Here is a 24,136-nt window from a genome sequence, read left to right as displayed (position 1 = left end):
AGAAAAAGGCAATGGCAAACCACTTCTGTAGAAAAAAATTGCCAAGAACAGTCTTGGTGACATAAAGACCTTCATATGACATGACAACTTCTTCCCATTTTACTAGTAGCGTTCAAAACAACACAAATAATTGGATATCTTACACATGCCACAGTGATTTACATTTAGAGGAATCTGGATCCAAAATTCACTCAGTAGTGGAAAGTAGTAAGTAATGCAGCATTGGTAAAAAATAGTAAGTCAATGTTTTAAATCAAAAGGGTCCAGGAACCCAGGTTAACACGTATCAATGTAGTACATTATTAAACATCACCAGAATGAGAAACCAGCTCTGGTCTTTGAACAATATCATAGAATTATGACCCAACTGAGATTGTGTCTTGGTATAATGTCAATAGACAGTGTAACATAATTGAACACTGCATTACATTCCACACTCCACAGATTCAGATATATTGCATCTTACACTGCTTTCAAATTCCTCCAACAAATGAACAATAGAAATTGGACCTCAATATGCCTGTCTTGTATAATGATCCAATTACTGAACCAACTGATGAACAGTGTCCTCTCATTGCTTGCTTGGATTTTAGTAATGCTTGGTGGATAGGTGAAACCAGTATCAAGTCTCCTGAAGATCTCCTGAAATTTGATGCTGTTGATTTGGTGCGATGTCAAGATCTACTCAATTTGGAGTTGGGAAAACCAAGGTTGTTCACCAGTCTGCCCAGCAAACACTGGCAATTCATGATCCTGTAGGGCAAAACTGCTGGTAGTTGAAATATGGAGTTGTGCAGACATGTATCATGTACTGTGAGGCAGCCACATGGTTTGGCAGTTAGCATAATGCTTACAGTGCCATAGATCTTTATAAGATCCAGGTTCAATTGCTGCCGCTCTGTAAGAAGTTTGTTGTTCTCGCCGTGACTGTGTGGGTTCCCTGTCTGCGCTTGTTTCCTCTCACATTCCAAAGCCATACAGGTTCGGGTTAGTGAGTTGTAGACATGCTATGTTGGCATCAGAAGTGTGGCAACACTTGTGGGCTGCCCAGCACAATCCTCGCTGACTGGATTTGATGAGACAATGCATTTCACTGTATTTTTCAATGTACTAGTGACTCAAAAGCTTCACTTTTGAAAATGGCAAGAACCAAATTTACCCCAACTTCTTATAAAACAAAACACTAACATCATATACTGCTGGAATTGGTAGAAAGCATTTTTATTGTAAAAGCATTTTGGAATTACAATGAATTGATTAAAGGGCTACAGCGCAACAGAAGAATCACTAGCCACACTGAAGAGGGGATGACCAGCATAATTTGCTTGCACCTATTTAACTTGTTATGAAGAGATACACTGCTTATTCCATTAAAGGAAATGTGAAACAAAAGAAAAACAGCAGTGAATCAGCTAGACCCTTCAGTCCCCATTTAGACTGCACCAATCTTACATTAATGCCTTTATAAAACAATGTCTTCACATTTACATCAACTCCCTCCAGATTCTACCCACTCACCCAACACCAGGAGTAATTATGGTATTCAATTAAAATAACAACCTGCACACTTTCAGGAAGTGGGAACATAACAGAACACCTGGAGGAAATCCAGAGCAGTGGCTCTAGGAAAAGGGTCACTACCCCAACCGGAAACTGGAATGGCTCCAAAACAGGGTTAGTGCAAATACCCCACCATTAATAATGTGGAGACCCCATACAATAGTGTAATTTACAGTTTCATAGCTCCTACATTATTAATAAAGACTGAGAGGTCTCTGAATAGTTGTCCTAAAACACTTCATGATTGTGATGATTCATGATTTCTGTAGTGCTACCATTGTATGTTCTCTTAGGGAACTGCCCAAGCTGCAAATCATTTTTGTAAAGGTAGAGATGAATATCAGGCCCCCACCACATAACCAATGGTGTTAGTTATTCAGAATGAGCTGCTACATTTTGCCATGTTAAATGTTCCATAAAAGAAAAGCAGCATTCTCCAAATACGATATAGGTTATGGTGAAATGACAACATATAGAGAAAAATGTGAAGCAAAGTATTGGAATTAAAAACTTAGACAAACAATGGGATAACTTAATCCTTTTTCCTTACCCAGCCAAACTAAAGCCCACATTTCAGCTCGTATCAATTTTCTGCAAATTTTGGATAAATCATCAATACCAAGTGTTTAGATGTGAACTTAAGCAACACATGTAAGCCATAAGCCAACCTTCTCTATTCAATTATGGGTTTAAAAATATGCAATCCACTTTCCCTCGTTGTCACTGGATTTCAATACATCAATTCAAGAAGATCATCTTATGTGTGGGGTGTACAGGGAGGAGCTGCATATCTAGTGGAGGGGCTTGTCCAATTCATTCTGGGGCAGCTCACTCACCTTTGGTCCCCACCAGACACCCAGCTCTCATCTGTGGCTCCAAGTAGCAACAGTAGCCAAACCCTGGTACATCACTTCAACAGGCAGACTTAACCAGATGAGTGTAGACAGCGGGTTTCATACTCCGGTGAGATAGGGACATGCCTGTCTTAGCATGTGAAGTCAGCTCTGGCAGGTGAGATCTACAGTGAGATCCTACAGCCAGAAAGGCAGTTTCTTTTGAAGAGCAAAGGGCATTTCAAGGCACAGAAGACATCATGGTCATCTACTGCAACAAAGGAGTTTGAGACGACAACTTGTACAACTGCACCTGGACTTTAAAGGTCGAGAGAATGGAACTGCCACAGTGCAACAGCTTTTCCATTTTCAAAACTCTCCCACACAGGTTTCTGTCATCATTAGATATGATGGACAATCATCTTATGCTTTAACTATTGAATTTTAAAATGATTTGTTTTCCTTTCTACTTATAGGTTCTTTGATTCTTGACCAGACACAATTTAAGTCTTTTAGAAAGCAAAACATGATATATCAAAAGAAAGAGTTCGGATTCAGATCACCAGATTTTGTTATAGTCCCAAAAGATAAATGATGTGATGAACAGCTTTTAGTTGATGTACAGCAGACTGTAGATGAAAAAAGTAAATGTACTGTTTTTTTTGCTGGCTCCCACATTTTCAATGCACAATTTTCCAGGTTCTCCACGTTTCTGTGCCATAAGCAGGATTCAAACCTATCTCAAAAACAGAAACAGAAATCTGATTGTTGCACCTTTCCATATAAAACACTATAGCATATGACCTAAATAGGTTGTAATGGCAGTATAGCGATTAGCGTGACGCTATTACAGCTTGGAGCTGGAGTTTGGAGTTCAATTTAGAATGAAGATGAGGAGGTATTTCTTTAGCCAGAGAGTGGAGAAATCTGTGGAAATCATTGCCACGGGTGGCTGTGGAGGCCAAATCCTCGGTTATATTTAAGGTACAGGCTGATAGATTCTTGATTGGTCGGGGCATGAAGGGATATGGGGAGACGGCAGGAGATTGGGGCTGAGATGGAAATAGATCAGCCATGATGAAATGGTGGAACAAACTTGATCGGACAAATGGCCTATTTCTGTTCCTATATCTTATAGTTTTAAGACAGATGTATCAAAAGAAACAAGTTCGGGTTCAGATCATCAGATTTTGTTACTCTGTTGGTAAAAAATGAAATCAAATCATTAAAAAGAGGTGACACAGGGCTGGAAGGTGTTGAGTTATTGTGGATAGAGCTAAGGAACTACAAACGTAAAACACCTTGATGGGAGTTGTACACAAACCCCCAAACAGTATTAAGGATGTGGCCTACAAATTACAATGGGAGATAGAAAATGCATGTCAAAAGGACAATAGTTATGGAGGATTTCAATAAGTAGCTAGATTGGGAAAAATCAGGTTGATGATTCCAAGAGGGGATATTTCTAGAGTGCATACCAAATGGCTTCTTAGCCTACTACAGATCAGCTGTTCTGGATTGGGTGTTGTCCAATGACCCAGAATTGATTACAGAGCTTAAGGGAAAAGAACCCTTAGGGGCAAGTGATCATAATATGATCAGATTCACCCTGTAATTTGAGAAGGAGAAGCTAAAGTCAGACAATCAGTATTACAATGGAGTAAAGGGAATAACAGATGCACGAGAGAGGAGTTGGCCAGAATTCATTGGAAAAGAACATTGGCAGGGATGACAGCAGAGCAGCAATGGCTGGAATTTTCTGGTACAATTCAGAAGGCACAGGATATATACATCCCAAAGAGGAAGAAGGATTCTAAAAATGACATAACCGTGGCCAACAAGAGAAGTCAAAGCCAAAGAGAGGGTATATAATAGAGTGAAAATTAGTGGGAAGAGGATTGGGAAGCATTTAAAAACCAACAGAAGGCAACTAAAAAAGTCACTAAGAAGTTAAAGATAGAATACAAATGTAAACCAGCCAGTATTATTAAAGAGGATACCAAATGTTTCTTCAGATACACAAAGTGTAAAAGAAACTCAGGAGTGGATATCAGGCCACTGGCAAACGATGCTGGAAAGGTAGTAATAGGGGACAATGAAATGGCAGATGAACTGAATTAATAATATGCATCAGTCTTCATTGCAGAAGACACCAGCAGTTTGGTGGAAGTTCCAGATGTCGGGGTCATGAGTGTGTGAGGTTACCATAACTAGAGAAGGTTCTTGGGAAACTGAAAGGTCTGAAGACAGATAAGTCACCAGGACCAGATTCAACTCAGGGTTCTAAAAGAGATGGTTGAAGAGTTCATGGAGGCATTAATAATGACCTTGCAAGAATCACTAGATTCTGGAAAACTGCAAATGTCATTCCACTCTTTAAGAAAGGAGAGAGGGAGAAGAAAGGAAACTATAGGCCAGTTAGTCTGACCTCAGTGGCTGGGAAGATGTTGCAGTTGATTACTAAGGATTACTTTGAGGCACATGATAAAATAGGCCGTAGTCAGCATGGTTTCCTCAAGGGAAGATCTTGCCTGATAAATCTCTTGAAACAATAAAGAGAATAAGTTGATGTTGTGTACTTGGATTTTCAGAAGGCATTGAACAAGGTGCCATACGTGGCTGCTTAACAAGCTATGAGCCCATGGAAAGATCCTAGCATGGATAAAGCAGTGGCTGACTGGTAGGGAGCAAAGAGTGAGAATAAAAGGATTCTTTTCTGGCTGGCTACCAGTGACTAATGTTTGTGTTGGAACTGATTCTCTACATTATATGGCAATGATTTTGATGATGGAATTGATGTCTTTGTTGCAAAGTTTGCAGGTGAAATGAAGGTGGGTGAAAAGACAGGTAGCTTTGAGGAAGTAGAGAGGCTACTGAAGGACAAGACAGATTAGGAGCTTGGGCAAAGGAAAGGCAGATGAAATAGTTTTGGAAAATATATGGTCAACCACTTTGGTAGAAGAAATGAAAGGGTTGACTATTTTCTAAATAAGACCATAAGATATAGGAACAGAAGTAGGCCATTCAGCCCATCCAGTCTGCTCTGCTATGGGCTGATCCAATTCTTCCAGTCATCCCCACTCCCCTGCCTTCACTCCATACCCTTTGATGCCCTGGCTAATCAAGAACCTATCTATCTCTGCTTAAGTACAGCCAGTGACATGGCTACCAAAGCCACTCGTGGCAACAAATTCCAAAGATTTTCGACCCTCTGACTAAAGTAATTTCTCCGCAACTCTGTTCTCAGTGGACGTCCTTCAATCCGGAAGTCATGTCCTCTTGCCCTAGAATCCCCTACCATGGGAAATAACTTTGCCATGTCGAATCTGTTCAGGCCTTTTAATATTCAGAATGTTTCTATGAGATCCCCCCCCCCCTCATTCTCCTGAATTCCAGGGAATACAGCCCAAAAGCTGCCAGACGTTCCTCATACGGTAACCCTTTCATTCCTGAAATCATTCTTGTGAATCTTCTCTGAACCCTCTCCAATGTCAGTATATCCTTTCTAAAATAAGGAGCCCAAAATTGCCCACAGTACTCCAAGTGTGGTCTCACAAGTACATTATACAGCCTCAACATCACATCCCTGCACTTATATTAGAAACACAAAACTTAGAAAACCTACAGCACAATACAGGCCCTTCGGCCCACATAGCTGTGCCGAACGTGTCCTTACCTAGGGTTGCCCATGGCCCTCTATTTTTCTAATCTCCATGTACCTATTGAGGAGTCTCTTAAAAGACCCTATCGTATCCACCTCCACACATTCACCACTGTCTAAATAAAACACTTACCCATGACATCTCCTCTGTACCTACTTCTTGCCCTCTTGTGCTAGCCATTTCAGCCCTGGGAAAAAGCCAATGACCATCCACATGATCAATGCACCTCAGCATCTTATCAGATCACCGCTCATCCTCCGTCACTCCAAAGAGAAAAGGCCGAGTTCACTCAACTTCTCATAAGGTATGCTCCCCAATCCAGGCAACATCCTTATAAATCTCCTCTGCACCCTTTCTATAGTTTCCACATCCTTCCTGTAGTGAGGCGACAGTACTCCAAGTGGGGTCTGACCAAGGTCCTAAATAGCTGCAACATTACCCCTTGACTCCTAAACTCAATCCCTATTCCATACTTCTAGAAATGAATGCCAAAATTGCATCCACCTTCTTCACAACTGACTCAACCTGGAGGTTAACCTTTTAGGGTATCTTGCACAAGAACTCCCAAGTCCCTTTGCATCTCTGCATTTTGAATTCTCCCCCCATCTAAATAACAGTCTGCCCATTTATTTCTTCCACCAAAGTGCATAACCACACACTTGCCATTCCCCCAACTATCTAAGTCTCTCTGCAGGCTCTCTGTTTCCTCAACACTACCCGCTCCTCCACCTATCTTTGTATCATTGGCAAACTGAGCCACAAATCCATTAATACCTTAGTCCAAATCATTGACATACATCGTTAAAAGCAGGGGTCCCAACACCAATCCCTATGGAACTCCACTGGTAACCAGCAGCTAGACAGAATAGGATCCCTTTATTCCCACTCTGTTTACTGCCAACCAGTCAATGCTCCATCCACTCTAGTATGATGATGATGATGACGGTGACTCAGGCCTGACAGGCCAGCATCGGGCATTTTCATGCCTTACAAGGCGCGGGACGATAGATTGTGTGGCGCGCCACTCCTCACAGATGTTTCGCAGTATTTTTCTTTATTTTACAAGGTCGAGTTGTGAGCTCAACACTCAACCCGGCACGGATGGAAAGCGTATTTGGGAACAGCCCGAGTGTATTCAAACCCAGGAACCTCCATTCCGGAGTCCGGCGCTGATGTCAATGCGCCACCAGCCAACCTCCACTACACTAGTAACTTCCCTGTAATTCCATGGGCTCTTATCTAGCTAAGCAGCCTCATGTGCAGCACCTTGTCAAAGGCCTTCTGAAAATCTAAGTACACCATGTCTACTGCATCTCCTTTGTCTACCCTGCTTGTAATTTCCTCAAAGAATTGCAGTAGGTTGTCAGGAAAGATTTTCCTTTCAGGAAACCATGCTGGCTTTGGCCAATCTTGTCATGTGCCTCCTCGTACTCCGTAATCTCATCCCTAACAATCGATTCCAACAACTTCCCAACCACTGATGTCAGACTAACAGGTCTATAGTTTCCTTTCTGCTGCCTCCCACTCCTTCTTAAATGGAGAAAAAAAATACAAAAAAAAGAGCCACAAAGGGACCTGGAGTCCTTGTGCAGGATTCCCTAATTTGCAGGTTGAGTCTGTGGTGAGGAAAGCAAATGCAATGTTAGAATTCATTTCAAGAGGACTAAAATATAAAAGCAAGGATGTTGAGACCTTACTAAACACTGGTGAAGCCTCACTTGGAGTATTGAGAGCAGGTTTGGGCCCCTTACCCGAGGATGTGCTGAAACTGGAGAGGATTCAAAGGAAGTTCACAAAAATGATTCCAGGATTGAATGGCTTGTCATATGAAGAGTGTTCGATGACTCTGGGCCTGTATTCACTGGAATTCAGAAGACTGAGGGGTGACCTCATTGAAAGCTATCAAATGGTGAAAGGCCTTGAGAGAGTTGATGTGGAGAGGACGTTTCCTATGGTGAGACAGTCTAAGACCAGAGGATACAGCCTCAGATTTGAGGGGTTCCTTTTAGAAAGAAGATGAGGAGGAATCTTTAGCCAGAGAGTGGGGAATCTGTGGAATTCTTTGCCACAGGCAGCTATGGAAGCCAAGTGCTTATGTATATTTAAGGCAGAGGTCAACAGATTCTTGATTGGTCAGGGCATAAAAGGATATGGGAAAAGGCATGAGATTTGGACTGAGAGGAAAATTAGATCAGTCATGATGAAATGGCAGAGCAGATGCAATAGGCCAAATGGCCTAATTCTGCCCCTATATCTTATGGTCATATAATTCTGGCGCTACCTGTAATAAGTTTGTATTTTTTTCTCACCTGCCTGTGAGTTTCCTCTGGGTACCAGTTAGTAGGTTTATTGATCATTGTGAACTGTCCTGTGATTAGGTTAGTATTAAATAGGTGGGTTGTTAGGTGGTGCAGCTCGTTGGACCAGGAGGGCTTGTTCTGTGCTGTATCTCTAAATAAACAATATTTTTGTCAGTGCTATCTGAAATACATTGCAAAGAGACTTACCAAGGGTTTCACTCAATTCCCAAGAGTTCCACATCAAACATCAAAGTAGCATTAGGTGGAATGACGCCAGGATGACCAGAAGCTCCATACGCATAGTCGGGAGTACAGGTAAGCTTTGCTCTCTGCCCAACACTCATCTCATAAAAGAGAGAGCAGAAAGGAATAACTTATACAGTTACATAGACCATTCTATGCCAACCCATCCCACTTTGAGTACTCAAACCCAGGATCCAAGAACAGAACTGTATTAGCCCAAGACAAATCCCGTTTTTAAAAAAAAGGAACAGTTCACAAGAATTTCACGTAAAGAAGATTTCACAAGAATTTCTGATAGGTATTGAGGCAGGTCAATGTTTAGATCAAAGTTACAGAGCTAACACCGTTTGGAATGGTGGCACCAATGCACAGGATTGGAAAAAGCTGCAGGGGGTTGTGAACTCTGCCAGCTACATTATGGCCACCATTGAGGACATCTTCAAAGGTTGATGCCTCAAGAAGGCGGCACCATCATTAATGACCTTCACCATCCAGGACATGCCCCCTCTCATTACTACCATTAAGGAGGTGGTAGAGGAGCTTCACTTAATTATTACTTATTTTTTGTTTTCATTATGGTAACAGTCTTAATGTATTGCAGTTCTGCTGCTGCGAAATAACAAATTTCACGGCATATGTCAGTGATAATAAACTTGATTCTAATAGTATTCATTTGATTTCTTAGATTAAAATTGATTTTTCATACACAGTGGCCACTTCACTAGGTACACCGTGGAACCTGGTGGGTATTCTGCTGATGCTGTAGCCCATCCACTTCAAGGTTTGAGATGCTCTTCACCATTGCTCTAACGTGCGATTATACAAGTTATCGTCGCCTTCCTTTCAATTTGAACCAGTCTGGCCATTCTCCACTGACCTCTCCCATCAACAAGGCACTTTTGCCCACAGAACTGTTTGTACGTTCGCCTCGTGAACCGTGTGGGGCTCCTTCCACGGTTCAAAGTCATGTTAGTTAGTAGATTAATTGGTCATTGTAAATTGTCCTGTGAATATGCTACGGTTAACTGCTACGGCAGCTTGTTGAGCTGGAAGGGTCCGTTCACACTGTCTCTCTAAATAAGAAAATTATATAAAACTGCCTCTCACTGGTTTGTTTGTTTTTTTTTACACCAGTCTCTACAAATCCTAGAGATTGGTATAACATATAACCATATACCAATTACAGCACGGAAACAAGTCAGCTTGGCCCTTCTAGTCCGTGCCAAATGCTTACTCACATAGTCCCACTGACCCGCACTCAGACCATAACCCTCCATTCCTTTCCTGTCCATATACCTATCCAATTTTACTTTAAATGACAATACCGAACCTGCCTCTACCACTTCTACTGGAAGCTCGTTCCACACAGCTACCACTCTCTGAGTAAAGAAGTTTCCCCTCGTGTTACCCCTAAACTTTTATCCCTTAACTCTCAACTCATGACTTCTTGTTTGAATCTCCCCTACCCTCAATGGAAAAAGCCCATCCACTTCGACTCTATCTACGCCCCTCATAATTTTAAATACCTCTATCAAGTCCCCCCTCAACCTTCTATGCTCCAAAGAATAAAGACCTAACTTGTTCAATCTTTCCCTGTAACTTAGGTGCTGAAACCCAGGTAACATTCTAATAAATCTTCTCTGTACTCTATTTTGTTGACATCTTTCCTATAATTCGGTGACCAGAACTGTACACAATACTCCATATTCGGCCTTACCAATGCCATGTACAATTTTAACATTACATCCCAACTCCTATACTCAATGCTCTGATTTATAAAGACCAACATACCAAAAGCTTTCTTCACCACCCTATCCACATGAGATTCCACCTTCAAGGAACTATACACCATTATTCCTAGATCACTCTGTTCTACTGTATTCTTCAATGCCCTACCATTTACCATGTATGTCCTATTTGGATTATTCCTACCAAAAATGTAGCACCTCACATTTATCAGCATTGAACTCCATCTGCCATCATTTAGCCCACTCTTCTAACTGGCCTAAATGTCTCTGCAAGCTTTGAAAACCTACTTCATTATCCACAATGCCACCTACCTTAGTATCATCTGCATACTTACTAATCCAATTTACCACCCCATTATCCAGATCATTAATGTATATGACAATCAACATTGGACCCAGTACAGATCCCTGAGGCACACCACTAGTCACCGGCCTCCAACCTGACAAACAGTTATCCACCACTACTCTCTGGCATCTCCCATCCAGCCACTGTTGAATCTATTTTACTACTTCAATATTAATACCTAACGATTGAACCTTCCTAACTAACCTTCTGTGCGGAACCTTGTCAAAGGCCTTACTGAAGTCCATATAGACAACATCCACTGCTTTACCCTCGTCAACTTTCCTCATAACCTCTTCAAAAAATTCAATAAGATTTGTCAAACATGACCTTCCACGCACAAATCCATGTTGACTGTTCCTAATCAGACCCTGCCTATCCAGATAATTATATATACCATCTCTAAGAATACTTTCCATTAATTTACCCACCACTGACCTCAAACTGACAGGTCTATAATTGCTAGGTTTACTCTTAGAATCCTTTTTAAAACAATGGAACCACATGAGCAATATGCCAATCCTCCGGCACCATCCCCATTTCTAATGACATTTGAAATATTTCTGTCAGAGGCCCTGCTATTTCTACACTAACCTCCCTCAAGGTCCTAGGGAATATCTTGTCAGGACCCGGAGATTTATCCACTTTTATATTCCTTAAAAGCACCAGTACTTCCTCCTCTTTAATCATCATAGTTTCCATAACTTCCCTACTTGTTTCCCTTACCTTACACAATTCAATATCCTTCTCCTTAGTGCAATACCGAAGAAAAGAAATTGTTCAATATCTCCCCCATCTCTTTTGGCTCCACACATAGCTGTCCACTCTGATTCTCTAAGGGACCAATTTTATCCCTCACTATCCTTTTGTTATTAATATAACTGTAGAAACCCTTTGGATTTATTTTCACCTTACTTGCCAAAGCAACCTCGTATCTTTTTTTTAGCTTTTCTAATTTCTTTCTTAAGATTCTTTTTACATTCTTTATATTCCTCGAGCACCTCATTTACTCCATGTTGCCTATATTTATTGTACAAACGGTAGATATCTCTCTTTTTCTGAACCAAGTTTCCAATATCCTTTGAAAACCATGGCTCTCTCAAACTTTTAACCTTTCCTTTCAAACTAATAAGAACATAAAAGATTCTGTACCCTCAAAATTTCACCTTTAAATGACTGCCATTTCTCTATTACATCCTTCCCATAAAACAAATTGTCCCAATCCACTCCTTCTAAATCCTTTCGCATCTCCTCAAAGTTAGCCTTTCTCCAATCAAAAATCTCAACCCTGGGTCCAGTCCTATCCTTCTCCATACTTATATTGAAACTAATGGCATTGTGATCACTGGACCTGAAGTAATCCCCAACACATACCTCCGTCACCTGACCTATTTCATTCCCTAACAGAATATCCAACACTATCCCTTCTCTAGTCTGTACCTCTGTGCATTGCTGCAAAAAACTATCCTGCACACATTTTACAAACTCCAAACCATCCATCCCTTTTACAGTATGGGCTTCCCAGTCTATGTGTGGAAAATTGAAATCTCCCACAATCACAATTCTGTGCTTACTACAAATGTCTGCCATCTCCTTGCTAATTTGCTCCTCCAATTCTTGCTCCCCATTAGATGGTCTATAATATACCCCTATAAATGTTACCACACCTTTCTCATTCCTCAATTCCACCCAAATAGCCTCCCCAGATGAACCCTCTAATCTACCTTGCCAGAGCACCGCTGTAATATTTTCTCTTGACAAGCAACGCAACACCTCCCCCTCTTGTCCCTCCGATTCTATCACACCTGCAGTAACGAAATCCAGGAATATTTAGTTGCCAATCACACCCCTCCTGCAACCATGTTTCACTAATAGCTACAACATCATATTTCCAGGTATCAATCTATGCTCTAAGCTCATCCACCTTTCTTACAATGCTCCTAGCATTAAAATAAATGCATTTAAGAAATTCTCCACCTCCTCCTCTCTGTTTATCTCTAACAGTACAAAGAACTTTACTGCCTTCTTTTTCTTCCTTCTCCCATACATCTGTTTCTACACTCTGGCTCCCCTCCCCCCTCGTATCTAGTTTAAATCCACTGGAGCCTCTCTAGCAAACCTACCTACAAGAATACTTGTCCCCCTCCAGTTCAGATGTAAACCATTCTGCCGGAACAGATCTCACCTTCCCTGAAAGCTGCCCTATTATCTATAAATCTGAAGCCCTCCCTCCTGCAGCATGTCTTCAGCTACATGTTGATCTGCACTATCTTACTATTTCTAAACACACCTGCATGTGGCACTGGTAGCAATCCTGAGATTGCTATCCTGGAGGTCCTGTCCTTTAACTTGGCACCTAGCTCCCTAAACTCACCTCTCAGGACCTCCTCACCCTTCCTATCCACGTCATTGGTCCCCACATGGGCCACGACATCTGGCTGCTCACCCTCCCTCTTGAGAATACTGAGAACTCCATCCTTCTCCTACCTGCATACAGAGGGTAAAGAGCAAGACTCCAGAGGCAGGGACAACAAAGTGGTGGTTGCAGGAGGAAGAGGAACAGTTAAGGGGTTGCTTCAAGTCATTGAACTGGGCCCTGCATTCAAGGACTCAGAGGATCTGAACAAATGAACTGCGGTTGTCACAGACTTCATAAAAGTAGCCATAGACATGTGCGTCCCTAGAAAGTCATTCAGTCTTCCCCAACCAAAGCCCTGGATGAACCATAAGATTTGCAATCTGCTGAGGACCAGATCAGTAACATTCAGGTCTGGCGATCAAGTAAGATACAAGAGGTCCAGGTATAATCATGGAAAAGCCATCTCACATGCAATGAAGTAATCCCAGCCCAAACTTGAACCATTGAAGGTTCAAGCAGTTGTAGCAGGGCCTGAATGCTATCACCTCCTACAAAGTGAACCTAAGTGACATAGGTGATAAGGTTTCACTTTGCTTTGACCATGTAGCACCTTCACAAACTCACACAGCTCCTTATGACCCTGTGATTTCAGTCTCAGAGGCTGACATGACAGCATCCTTCATGAGGGTGAATTTACAGAGAGCAACCAGCCCAGATGGGGTATTAGGTTAAGTACTAAAGGCCTGTGCTGATTAACTGGCTGGAAGGTTCATCGATATCTTTAACATGTTAACTTGGCGGTCTGAGGTACCTATCTGCTTCAATGACTATCATCCAAAAGCACTTACATCCAGTGATGAAGTGCTTTGAGAGGTTGGTGATGAAACATATCAGCTCCTGTCTGAGAAGCAACTTGAATCCACTCGAATTTGCCTACCATCATAACAGGTCAACAGTGGATGCCACTTCATTGGATCTTCACTCAATCCTGGAACATCCAGTGAAGATACACAGATCAGGATGATCTTCATGGACTACAACTTGGCATTCAATACAATCATCCCCTCAAAACTAAATTAATAAGCTTCAAGAACTTGGCCTCAATACCTCTTTATGCAAATTGATCCTCAATTTCCTCACTTGAACAATCCAATCAATTTGGATTGACAACAACATCTACTCCACAATCACCATCAGCACAGGTGCACCACAAGGCCGTGTGCTTATCCCCTGCTCTATTTGCTCTATACTTATGACTGTGAGGCTAAGCACAATTCCAATGCCATATTTAAGTTTTCTAATGACACCACTGTCATTGGCCAAATCAAAGATGGTGATGAATCGGCATATAGGAGGGAGATTGAAAATCTGGCTAAGTGATACCATAACAACCTCTCACTCAATGTCAGCAAGCCCAAGGAGCAAATTATTGGCTTCAGCAGTAAGAAACCAGAGGTCCATGAACCAGTCCACATTAGAGGATCAGAAGTGGAGAGGGTCAGCAACTTAAAATTCCTCACTGTTACCATTTCAATGTCCTGGGTCCAGCATGCAAGGGCTATTTCAAACAAAGCATGGTAGTGCCTCTACTTTCTTAAGTAGCTTACAAAGTTTCAGCATGTCATCTAAAACTTCTGACAAACTTCTGTAGAAGTGCGGTGGAGAACATGGTTGCATCTTGGCCTGGTATGCAAACACCAATGCCCTTGAACAGAAAAGCCTACAAAAAGTTGTGGATACAGCCCAGCCCATCACGGGTAAAGCCCACGCCACCATTGAACAGGACTGGCTGATTAGATATTTGCACATCTTTAAGCAGGGTTCAGATAATTGAATTTAAGCTTTTTTTAAAAACCTGAGCTAATCCTTCATCCCATCCTCTGATGACCTCATTTTTACCGATCATAAATTTGAATGGCTTGTTTCGGTCGCGGGAAGAATCGAACTTCGTCCCATCCATCAGTGAACCTGTTGGTAATAACAAAATACAAGTGAAATCAATATATAAACATGATGGTAATGTAATACAAATTGTTTCAATTTAGACAACTATGACTTTGAGTCTGATCTCTTCCTGGGTATTCTGGACTACTTTAACCGAGAAACCTTGCTACAATTCACTGAAGAAGAGTCCAGGTCCTTTGAACTGAAAGGCCTTGCCTACAGTGAAAAAATTGGTTCTTTCACCTGCTTCCATCAGTTCTGATTATAGGCTTTGCAATAAAGTAGAACCGTTTCCACTTCTCATATTCATAAAAGTGCCAACGTAACAGGACAGCAGGAAAAACTCAAAAGATCAAGTGCAATGATATGTTGGTCTTTCAGCTGTAAAACTGAATTACTTTCAATTCAGATAAATCTCTGGTTGCGCCTGCATCCTCAATTTCATAGAACATAGAACAATACCGCACAGTACAGGTCCTTCAGCCCACAATGTTGTGCTGACCTTTAAACCCTGCCTCCCATATAACCCTCCACCTTAAATTCCTCCATATTACCTGTCTAGCAGTCTCTTAAATTTCACTAGTGTATCTGCCTCCACCACTGAATTCCATGCACCAACCACTCTGAGTAAAAAACCTTCCTCTAATATCCCCCTTGAACTTTCCACCCCTTACCTCATGTCATGTCCTCTCGTATTCAGCAGTGGTGCCCTGGGGAAGAGGCGCTGGCTGTCCACTCGATCTATTCCTTTTAATATCTTATATACCTTTATCATGTCTCCTCTCGTCGTCCTGCTCTCCAGAGAGTAAAGCCCTAGCTCCCTTAATCTCTGATCATAATGCATACTCTCTAAACCAGGCAGCATCCTGGTAAATCTCCTCTGTACCCTTTCCAATTCTTCCACACCCTTCCTATAGTGAGGCGACCAGAACTGGACACAGTATTTCAAGTGTGGCCTAACCAGAGTTTTATAGAGCTGCATCATTACCCCGCGACCCTAAAACTCTATCCCTTGACTTACGAAAACTAACACCCCATAAGTTTTCTTAACTACCCTATCTACCTGCGAGGCAACTTTCAGGGATCTGTGGACATGTACCCCAGATCCCTCTGCTCCTCCACACTACCAAGTATCCTGCCATTTACTTTGTACTCTGCCTTGGAGTTTGTCCTTCCAAAGTATACCACCTCACACTTCTCCGGGTTGAAGTTTGTCCCACCATTGAGGAAATCTTCAAATTGTAATGCCTCATAAAGGTTACATCCATCACTAAAGACTCTCATCAACCAGGACATGCCCTCTTCTCATTGCTATCATCAGGGAGGAGGTACAGGAGCCTGAAGATACACACAGGAACAGATTCTTCTCCTCCACCATCAGATTTCTGAACTGACAATGAACCCATGAACATTCTCTCACATTTTTTTTGCTCTATTTTTGCACAATTTAATTTATTAAAATATTTTATTTTAATTTAGTTTTTTTAATTATAATTGCAGTGTACTGCTACTGCAAAACAACAAATATTGTGACAGAAGCCAGTGATATTAAACCTGATTATGATTTTAAAATTACTAAATGCAAAAAAATGTCAATATACAAAAAATACAAATAAAAAAGGTTGAGGTTATGCACTCATGGCTAACCCAAGATATATCGTCCACCCTGAAGTGCTTTTCACAAGATGGTGGTTAAGGTATTTCCTCAATCTCGTGTTGTTTGAAGTTCCTGACATTTGCCTTAGCAACAATGAACAACGATACATTGCCAAGTCAGGGTAACATCCAACTTGGGGAATTTCTGGATGGTTGTACCTGCTGTTATTCCTTTACACTCCTGATTTATAATGAACATGGCGTGGAATATCCAAATCCAAATATCCGGAACTTTAAGCCTCTGTTAAAATTATAGATCGTTGATTTTGCAGGATTTGGTCAAAAACCATGAAAATTGAAACAATCAACGAGATTGGTGCCAAGAACAATTGTGGCACAAATGCGACAGGCCACCTTGCAAACCGAGCATTTCTACGTCCAGGTGCTTCATCCTGCAAATTCTAAAATAATGAAGTAGTTCAAGGACTACTTTGTAGCTTAGAAGTTGCAGGATGATAACAGTCAGTGAATATCCCCACTTCTGGCCTCACCATGGTAGCACAGTGGTTCACACGACGCTATTATAGAGCACGCCGGAGTTGGAAGTTCAATTGCGGCGACCTCAATGAGGAGTTTGTGGAATGCTTGGGGTTTCCCCAAGCGTTCTGGCTTTCTCCCACAGTCCAAAGGAGTACTGGTTAGTATGTTCATTGGTTATTGTAAATTGTCCCCAGAATAGGCTAGGGTCAAACCGGTGAGTTGCTGGCAATGCGTGGCAAAGGGTCTGTTTTGCACTGTATCTCTAAATAAATAAACAATGGAAAATGATTGGATACAAGACACTGCCTTGAAGAGCTTCTGTAATGATAATTAAATAAAATTGTAGGCAGCAAAAACCTTGTGTTGGATAATGATTCAAGCCTATGGAATTCTCCCACGAGTCACAAACACTCAAGTCCTGTCTTGATCACAAAGGCACACACCTGATGTTTCGGGATCAGTGCTTTTAATTACACTGAGATCAATGGAATGAAATCTCAAACTGGGATTGCAGGGAGTTCCTGCGGGAATACAAACTGAAAACTTTACCATCAGGGAGTCAATGGTATCACCACCCCCAAATCCACAAGACTGTTTACACCTCCCTCAAGCTCAGCGGTACCCTTCAGCTATCCTCTCTCATCCAGGGTATTCAAACATCCATTGTCACTTTTCAGTGTTACACCACCTCACTTCACTGTCCTCACCTCATCTTCCCTCCCATCCCAGGAATCACAGGGCTATTTTCCATACCACCCCACTACTCCAAGGATCTCTGCAGTTGGAATGCCCTGACCCAGGGACCATGACAACACCAACACCATGTCCCAGGGATTAGAGAACTATTCCCCCCTCCCAGGGATTAAACAGCCACTCCCCCCACAATTCCAGGGATTAAATAGCCATTCCAACCCCCCCCCCCCAATCCTGAGGATTAAACAGACATATCCCATCCCCAAAATCCCATGGATTAGATGGCTGCCCCCCAAACCCAGGAATTTAACTGCTGTCCCTCCACTAAACAACTGGCTATTCCCCCTGCCATCCCATGGATTAAACGGCTGGCTGTGCCCCCCCAATTTCAAGGATAAACGGCATTCTACCCCACTAAATCTCGGAGATTAAACAGATGTTCTCCCTCACAATCCTGGGGATTAAACAGGTGTTCCACCCACCCTCGATCCCGGGGATTAAACAGGTGTTCCGTTCCCCCAATCCCGGGGATCAAACGGGCGTTCTGCTTCCCCAATCCCGGGGATCAAATGGGTGTTCCACCACCCTCCAATCCCGGGGATTAAACGGGCATTCCGCTCCCCCGATCCCGGGGATCAAATGGGCGTTCCGCTCCCCCAATCCCAGGGATCAAACAGGTGTTCCCCCCATTCCCGGAAAATCAAACTGGGGTTCCACCCGCCAATCCTGGGGATCAAACGGGTGTTCTCCTACAATCCCAGAAAATCAAATGGGGGTTTCACCCCTCCCAATCCCAGGGATCAAACGGATGTTCCACCCCAACCTCAGGGATCAAACGGATGTTCCCCCCAATCCGGGGATCAGATTCTCCCCCAGTCTCGGGATTAAAAGGATTTCCCCCCCCCAAAAATCCCGGGAATTAAACAGCCATTCTCCCCCCACAATCCCGGGGATTAAATGGCCGTTTCCCTACACAACCCGGGAATTAAACAGCCGTTCTCCCCACCCCCCACAATCCTGGGGATTAAACAGCCGTTCTCCCCCCACATTCCCGGGGATTAAACAGCCATTCTCCCCCCACAATCCCGGGGATTAAATGGCCGTTTCCCTACACAACCCGGGAATTAAACAGCCGTTCTCCCCACCCCCCACAATCCTGGGGATTAAACAGCCGTTCTCCCCCCACATTCCCGGGGATTAAACAGCCATTCTCCCCCCACAATCCCAGGGATTAAACGGCCGTTTCCCTCCACCATCCCGGGGACTAAACTGCTGTTCTCCCCCCACCATCCCGGGGATTAAACGGCCGTTCTTTCCCCACCCCCACAATCCCGGGGACTAAACGGCCGTTTCCCTCCACAATCCCGGGGATTAAACGGCCGTTTCCCCCCACAATCCCGGGGACTAAACGGCCGTTTCCCTCCACAATCCCGGGGATTAAACGGCCGTTTCCCCCCACAATCCCGGGGATTAAACGGCCGTTCTCCCCCCACAATCCCGGGGATTAAACGGCCGTTTCCCTCCACAATCCCGGGGACTAAACGGCCGTTTCCCTCCACCATCCCGGGGACTAAACGGCCGTTCTCCCCCCACAATCCCGGGGATTAAACGGCCGTTCTCCCCCCACAATCCCGGGGATTAAACGGCCGTTCTCCCCCCACAATCCCGGGGATTAAACGGCCGTTTCCCTCCACAATCCCGGGGACTAAACGGCCGTTCTCCCCCCCACAATCCCGGGGATTAAACGGCCGTTCTTTCCCCACCCCCACAATCCCGGGGATTAAACAGCCGTTCTCCCCCCACATTCCCGGGGATTAAACAGCCATTCTCCCCCCACAATCCCGGGGATTAAATGGCCGTTTCCCTACACAACCCGGGGATTAAACAGCGGTTCTCCCCCCACCATCCCGGGGATTAAACGGCCGTTTCCCCCCACCATCCCGGGGATTAAACGGACGTTTCCCGCCACAATCCCAGGGATTAAACGGCCGTTTCCCTCCACCATCCCGGGGACTAAACTGCTGTTCTCCCCCCACCATCCCGGGGATTAAACGGCCGTTCTTTCCCCACCCCCACAATCCCGGGGACTAAACGGCCGTTTCCCTCCACAATCCCGGGGATTAAACGGCCGTTTCCCCCCACAATCCCGGGGATTAAACGGCCGTTTCCCTCCACAATCCCGGGGACTAAACGGCCGTTTCCCCCCACAATCCCGGGGACTAAACGGCCGTTTCCCCCCACAATCCCGGGGATTAAACGGCCGTTCTCCCCCCACAATCCCGGGGATTAAACGGCCGTTTCCCTCCACAATCCCGGGGATTAAACAGCCGTTCTCCGCCCACAATCCCGGGGACTAAACGGCCGTTTCCCCCCACAATCCCGGGGATTAAACGGCCGTTTCCCTCCACAATCCCGGGGATTAAACGGCCGTTCTTTCCCCACCCCCACAATCCCGGGGACTAAACGGCCGTTTCCCTCCACAATCCCGGGGACTAAACGGCCGTTTCCCCCCACAATCCCGGGGACTAAACGGCCGTTTCCCCCCACAATCCCGGGGATTAAACGGCCGTTCTCCCCCCACAATCCCGGGGATTAAACGGCCGTTTCCCTCCACAATCCCGGGGATTAAACAGCCGTTCTCCGCCCACAATCCCGGGGATTAAACGGCCGTTTCCCCCCACCATCCCGGGGATTAAACGGACGTTTCCCGCCACAATCCCAGGGATTAAACGGCCGTTTCCCTCCACCATCCCGGGGACTAAACTGCTGTTCTCCCCCCACCATCCCGGGGATTAAACGGCCGTTCTTTCCCCACCCCCACAATCCCGGGGACTAAACGGCCGTTTCCCTCCACAATCCCGGGGATTAAACGGCCGTTTCCCCCCACAATCCCGGGGATTAAACGGCCGTTTCCCTCCACAATCCCGGGGACTAAACGGCCGTTTCCCCCCACAATCCCGGGGACTAAACGGCCGTTTCCCCCCACAATCCCGGGGATTAAACGGCCGTTCTCCCCCCACAATCCCGGGGATTAAACGGCCGTTTCCCTCCACAATCCCGGGGATTAAACAGCCGTTCTCCGCCCACAATCCCGGGGACTAAACGGCCGTTTCCCCCCACAATCCCGGGGATTAAACGGCCGTTTCCCTCCACAATCCCAGGGATTAAACGGCCGTTCTTTCCCCACCCCCACAATCCCGGGGACTAAACGGCCGTTTCCCTCCACAATCCCGGGGACTAAACGGCCGTTTCCCCCCACAATCCCGGGGACTAAACGGCCGTTTCCCCCCACAATCCCGGGGATTAAACGGCCGTTCTCCCCCCACAATCCCGGGGATTAAACGGCCGTTTCCCTCCACAATCCCGGGGATTAAACAGCCGTTCTCCGCCCACAATCCCGGGGACTAAACGGCCGTTTCCCCCCACAATCCCGGGGATTAAACGGCCGTTTCCCTCCACAATCCCGGGGATTAAACGGCCGTTCTTTCCCCACCCCCACAATCCCGGGGACTAAACGGCCGTTTCTCTCCACAATCCCGGGGACTAAACGGCCGTTTCCCCCCACAATCCCGGGGATTAAACGACCGTTCTTTCCCCACCCCCACAATCCCGGGGACTAAACAGCCGTTCCCCCCCACAATCCCGGGGACTAAACGGCCGTTTCCCCCCACAATCCCGGGGATTAAACGGCCGTTCTCCCCCCACAATCCCGGGGATTAAACGGCCGTTTCCCTCCACAATCCCGGGGATTAAACAGCCGTTCTCCGCCCACAATCCCGGGGACTAAACGGCCGTTTCCCCCCACAATCCCGGGGATTAAACGGCCGTTTCCCTCCACAATCCCGGGGATTAAACGGCCGTTCTTTCCCCACCCCCACAATCCCGGGGACTAAACGGCCGTTTCTCTCCACAATCCCGGGGATTAAACAGCCGTTCTTTCCCCACCCCCACAATCCCGGGGATTAAACGGACGTTCTCCCCCCACAATCCCGGGGACTAAACGGCCGTTTCCCCCCACAATCCCGGGGATTAAACAGCCGCTCTTTCCCCACCCCCACAATCCCGGGGACTAAACGGCCGTTTCCCTCCACTTCCCACCTCTCCCCCGTCCACGCCACCTGCACTCACCCACATAGTGCACCACGCAGACTTGCCCCGCTTTGGGAAAGGTACGGCCTGGAAGAGAGAACAACAATCGCGGGTTAAACCAGCCGAGGGACCGACTCGGGGCTCTCTCAGCGACGGGGAATGGAACAACCAGCGCCTTCCCTACCGTCTCCCGGAGTGATGGTCTCCAACTCGATGCCCATGGCAGCTCGGCTTCACCTCGCCCTGCACACCGTCCGCCCGGAACAGGGACACAGCGCGAGGGCGGGAACCAGGCACGTAAAGGGTGCGCCACGCGTGACCGCATTGACCAATCGGGGACCGCCGGCCGGCGGATGCCGCACCAAATATGGGCAACAAGGCGGGGACCTGGCCTGGCGCGTTCGCCATTGGCCTGGGTCAGGGAGGCCGATGGCCGCCGAGCTGTCTGCGAGCCGAAGTCTGAGGTAAAAGGCGGGCAGCTGGGCGGTGCCCCCGCTGCCCATCTCAAGTTAAATAAAGCCCCCAACACCGAGACGTTTAGGTTCGTTTGTTCCTGGCTTTGACGTGTTGAATGGCCGCTATAGTTAGTTAAATAATAGCGGGCGACAAGGAGATGGCAGATGAACTAAATGAGTATTTTGCATCTGTTTTCACTGTGGAAGACACTAGCAGTGTGCCAGATGATGAAGGGTGTGAGGGAAGATCTCCCTCAATCTTTCCAGTTCCAATTAGATCATCTTTAAATATATAAAGAGTAGAAGAGATCTGAAGGTGGATATTGGACCGCAGGAAAATGATGCTGGAGTGATTTCAATGGCAGAGTTAAGAAAAGACGGATGAATCAAGAGTCAGGTTTATTATCACCGGCATGTGGCGTGAAAGTTGTTAACTTAGCAGCAGCAGTTCAATGCAATACCTAATATAGAAGAAAAAAACAATAAGTAAGTCTATTCCAGTATACATATATCAAATAGATTAAAATTCGTGCAAATAAACAAATATATTTAAAAAGTGAGGTCGTGTTCGAAGCTTCAATGTCCATTTAGGAATCGGATGGCAGAGGGGAAGAAGCTGTTCCTGAATCGCTCAGTGTGTGTCTTCAGGCTTCTGTATCTCCTACCTGACAGTGAGAAAAGGGCATGCCCTGGGTGCTGGACGTCCTGCCGTTTTTAAGCTGATGCTGCCTTTTGTGTCTTCACTGTGAAAGATACTACAGTATGTCAGAAATTCAAGAGTGTCAGAAGGCAAAAAGTGAGTGTAGTTACTATCACTAAGGTTCCTAACTTTTTTTTAATGCCATGGACCAAGAGGGAACCCCTGAACTAAGGAAGAAGATGAAAGGTCTGAAGATGGGTGCGTGACCAGGGTTCTGAAGGAGGTAGTTAGGATTGTGGAGGCATTAACCATATAACAATCACAGCACGGAAACAGGCCATCTTGGCCCTCCTAGTCCGTGCCAAACTCTTAATCTCACCTAGTCCCACCTACCCGCACTCAGCCCATAACCCTCCACTCCTTTCCTGTCCATATACCTATCCAATTTTACCTTAAATGACACAACTGAACTGGCTTCTACTACTTCTACAGGAAGCTCATTCCACACAGCTATCACTCTCTGAGTAAAGAAATACCCCCTCGTGTTTCCCTTAAACTTCTGGCCCCTAACTCTCAAATCATGTCCTCTCGTTTGAATCTCCCCTACTCTCAATGGAAACAGCCTATTCACATTAACTCTATCTATCCCTCTCAAAATTTTAAATACCTCGATCAAATCCCCCCTCAACCTTCTACGCTCCAATGAATAGAAACCTAACTTGTTCAACCTTTCTCTGTAACTTAAGTGCTGAAACCCAGGTAACATCCTAGTAAATCGTCTCTGCACTCTCTCTAATTTATTGATATCTTTCCTATAATTTGGTGACCAGAACTGTACACAATATTCTAAATTTGGCCTTACCAATGCCTTGTATAATTTTAACATTACATCCCAACTTCTGTACTCAATGCTTTGATTTATAAAGGCCAGCGTTCCAAAAGCCTTCTTCACCACCCTATCTACATGAGACTCCACCTTCAGGGAACTATGCACTGTTATTCCTAGATCTCTCTGTTCCTCTGCATTCCTCAATGCCCTACCATTTACCCTGCATTAGTATTCCTTCAAGAATCATTAGATTCTGGAATGGTTCTGGAGGATTGGTTCTCCATTCTTTAAGAAGAGAGGGA

The 24,136-nt window shown here is 45.0% G+C and overlaps 1 protein-coding gene and 1 long non-coding RNA gene across 3 annotated transcripts in view; one reads left to right on the top strand and one right to left on the bottom strand.

Annotated features, from left to right (window-relative positions):
* Positions 1 to 1,197: 1,197 nt before the first annotated feature.
* LOC132399987 (peptidyl-prolyl cis-trans isomerase FKBP1A-like) lies at positions 1,198 to 22,224 on the bottom strand. Of its 2 annotated transcripts, none has more exons than XM_059980996.1 (5): positions 22,095 to 22,224; positions 21,950 to 21,997; positions 14,904 to 15,016; positions 8,563 to 8,699; positions 1,198 to 3,133 (listed from the first exon to the last, which is right to left on the bottom strand). In XM_059980996.1, the coding sequence occupies exons 1-4, from the start codon at positions 22,129 to 22,131 to the stop codon at positions 8,571 to 8,573; spliced, it is 327 nt and encodes a 108-aa protein (XP_059836979.1). In that variant the 5' UTR covers positions 22,132 to 22,224; the 3' UTR covers positions 1,198 to 3,133; positions 8,563 to 8,570. The 2 variants fall into 2 exon arrangements, with proteins under 2 accessions (XP_059836979.1, XP_059836980.1); XM_059980997.1 differs by having other exon boundaries at positions 1,198 to 3,129.
* Positions 22,225 to 22,336: 112 nt separating this feature from the next.
* The window catches only part of LOC132399992 (uncharacterized), a 37,050-nt gene continuing 35,250 nt past the window's right edge, over positions 22,337 to 24,136 (top strand). The window contains exon 1 of the long non-coding RNA XR_009514159.1: positions 22,337 to 22,451. This is a non-coding gene — a long non-coding RNA (uncharacterized LOC132399992). The remainder of the gene's footprint in view (positions 22,452 to 24,136) is intronic.

Source organism: Hypanus sabinus, chromosome 9, assembly GCF_030144855.1.
Source record: "Hypanus sabinus isolate sHypSab1 chromosome 9, sHypSab1.hap1, whole genome shotgun sequence".
NCBI lineage: Eukaryota > Metazoa > Chordata > Chondrichthyes > Myliobatiformes > Dasyatidae > Hypanus > Hypanus sabinus.
The sequence above is the reverse complement of the archived record's forward strand: the minus strand, read 5'-3'. Positions and strand labels throughout refer to the sequence as shown.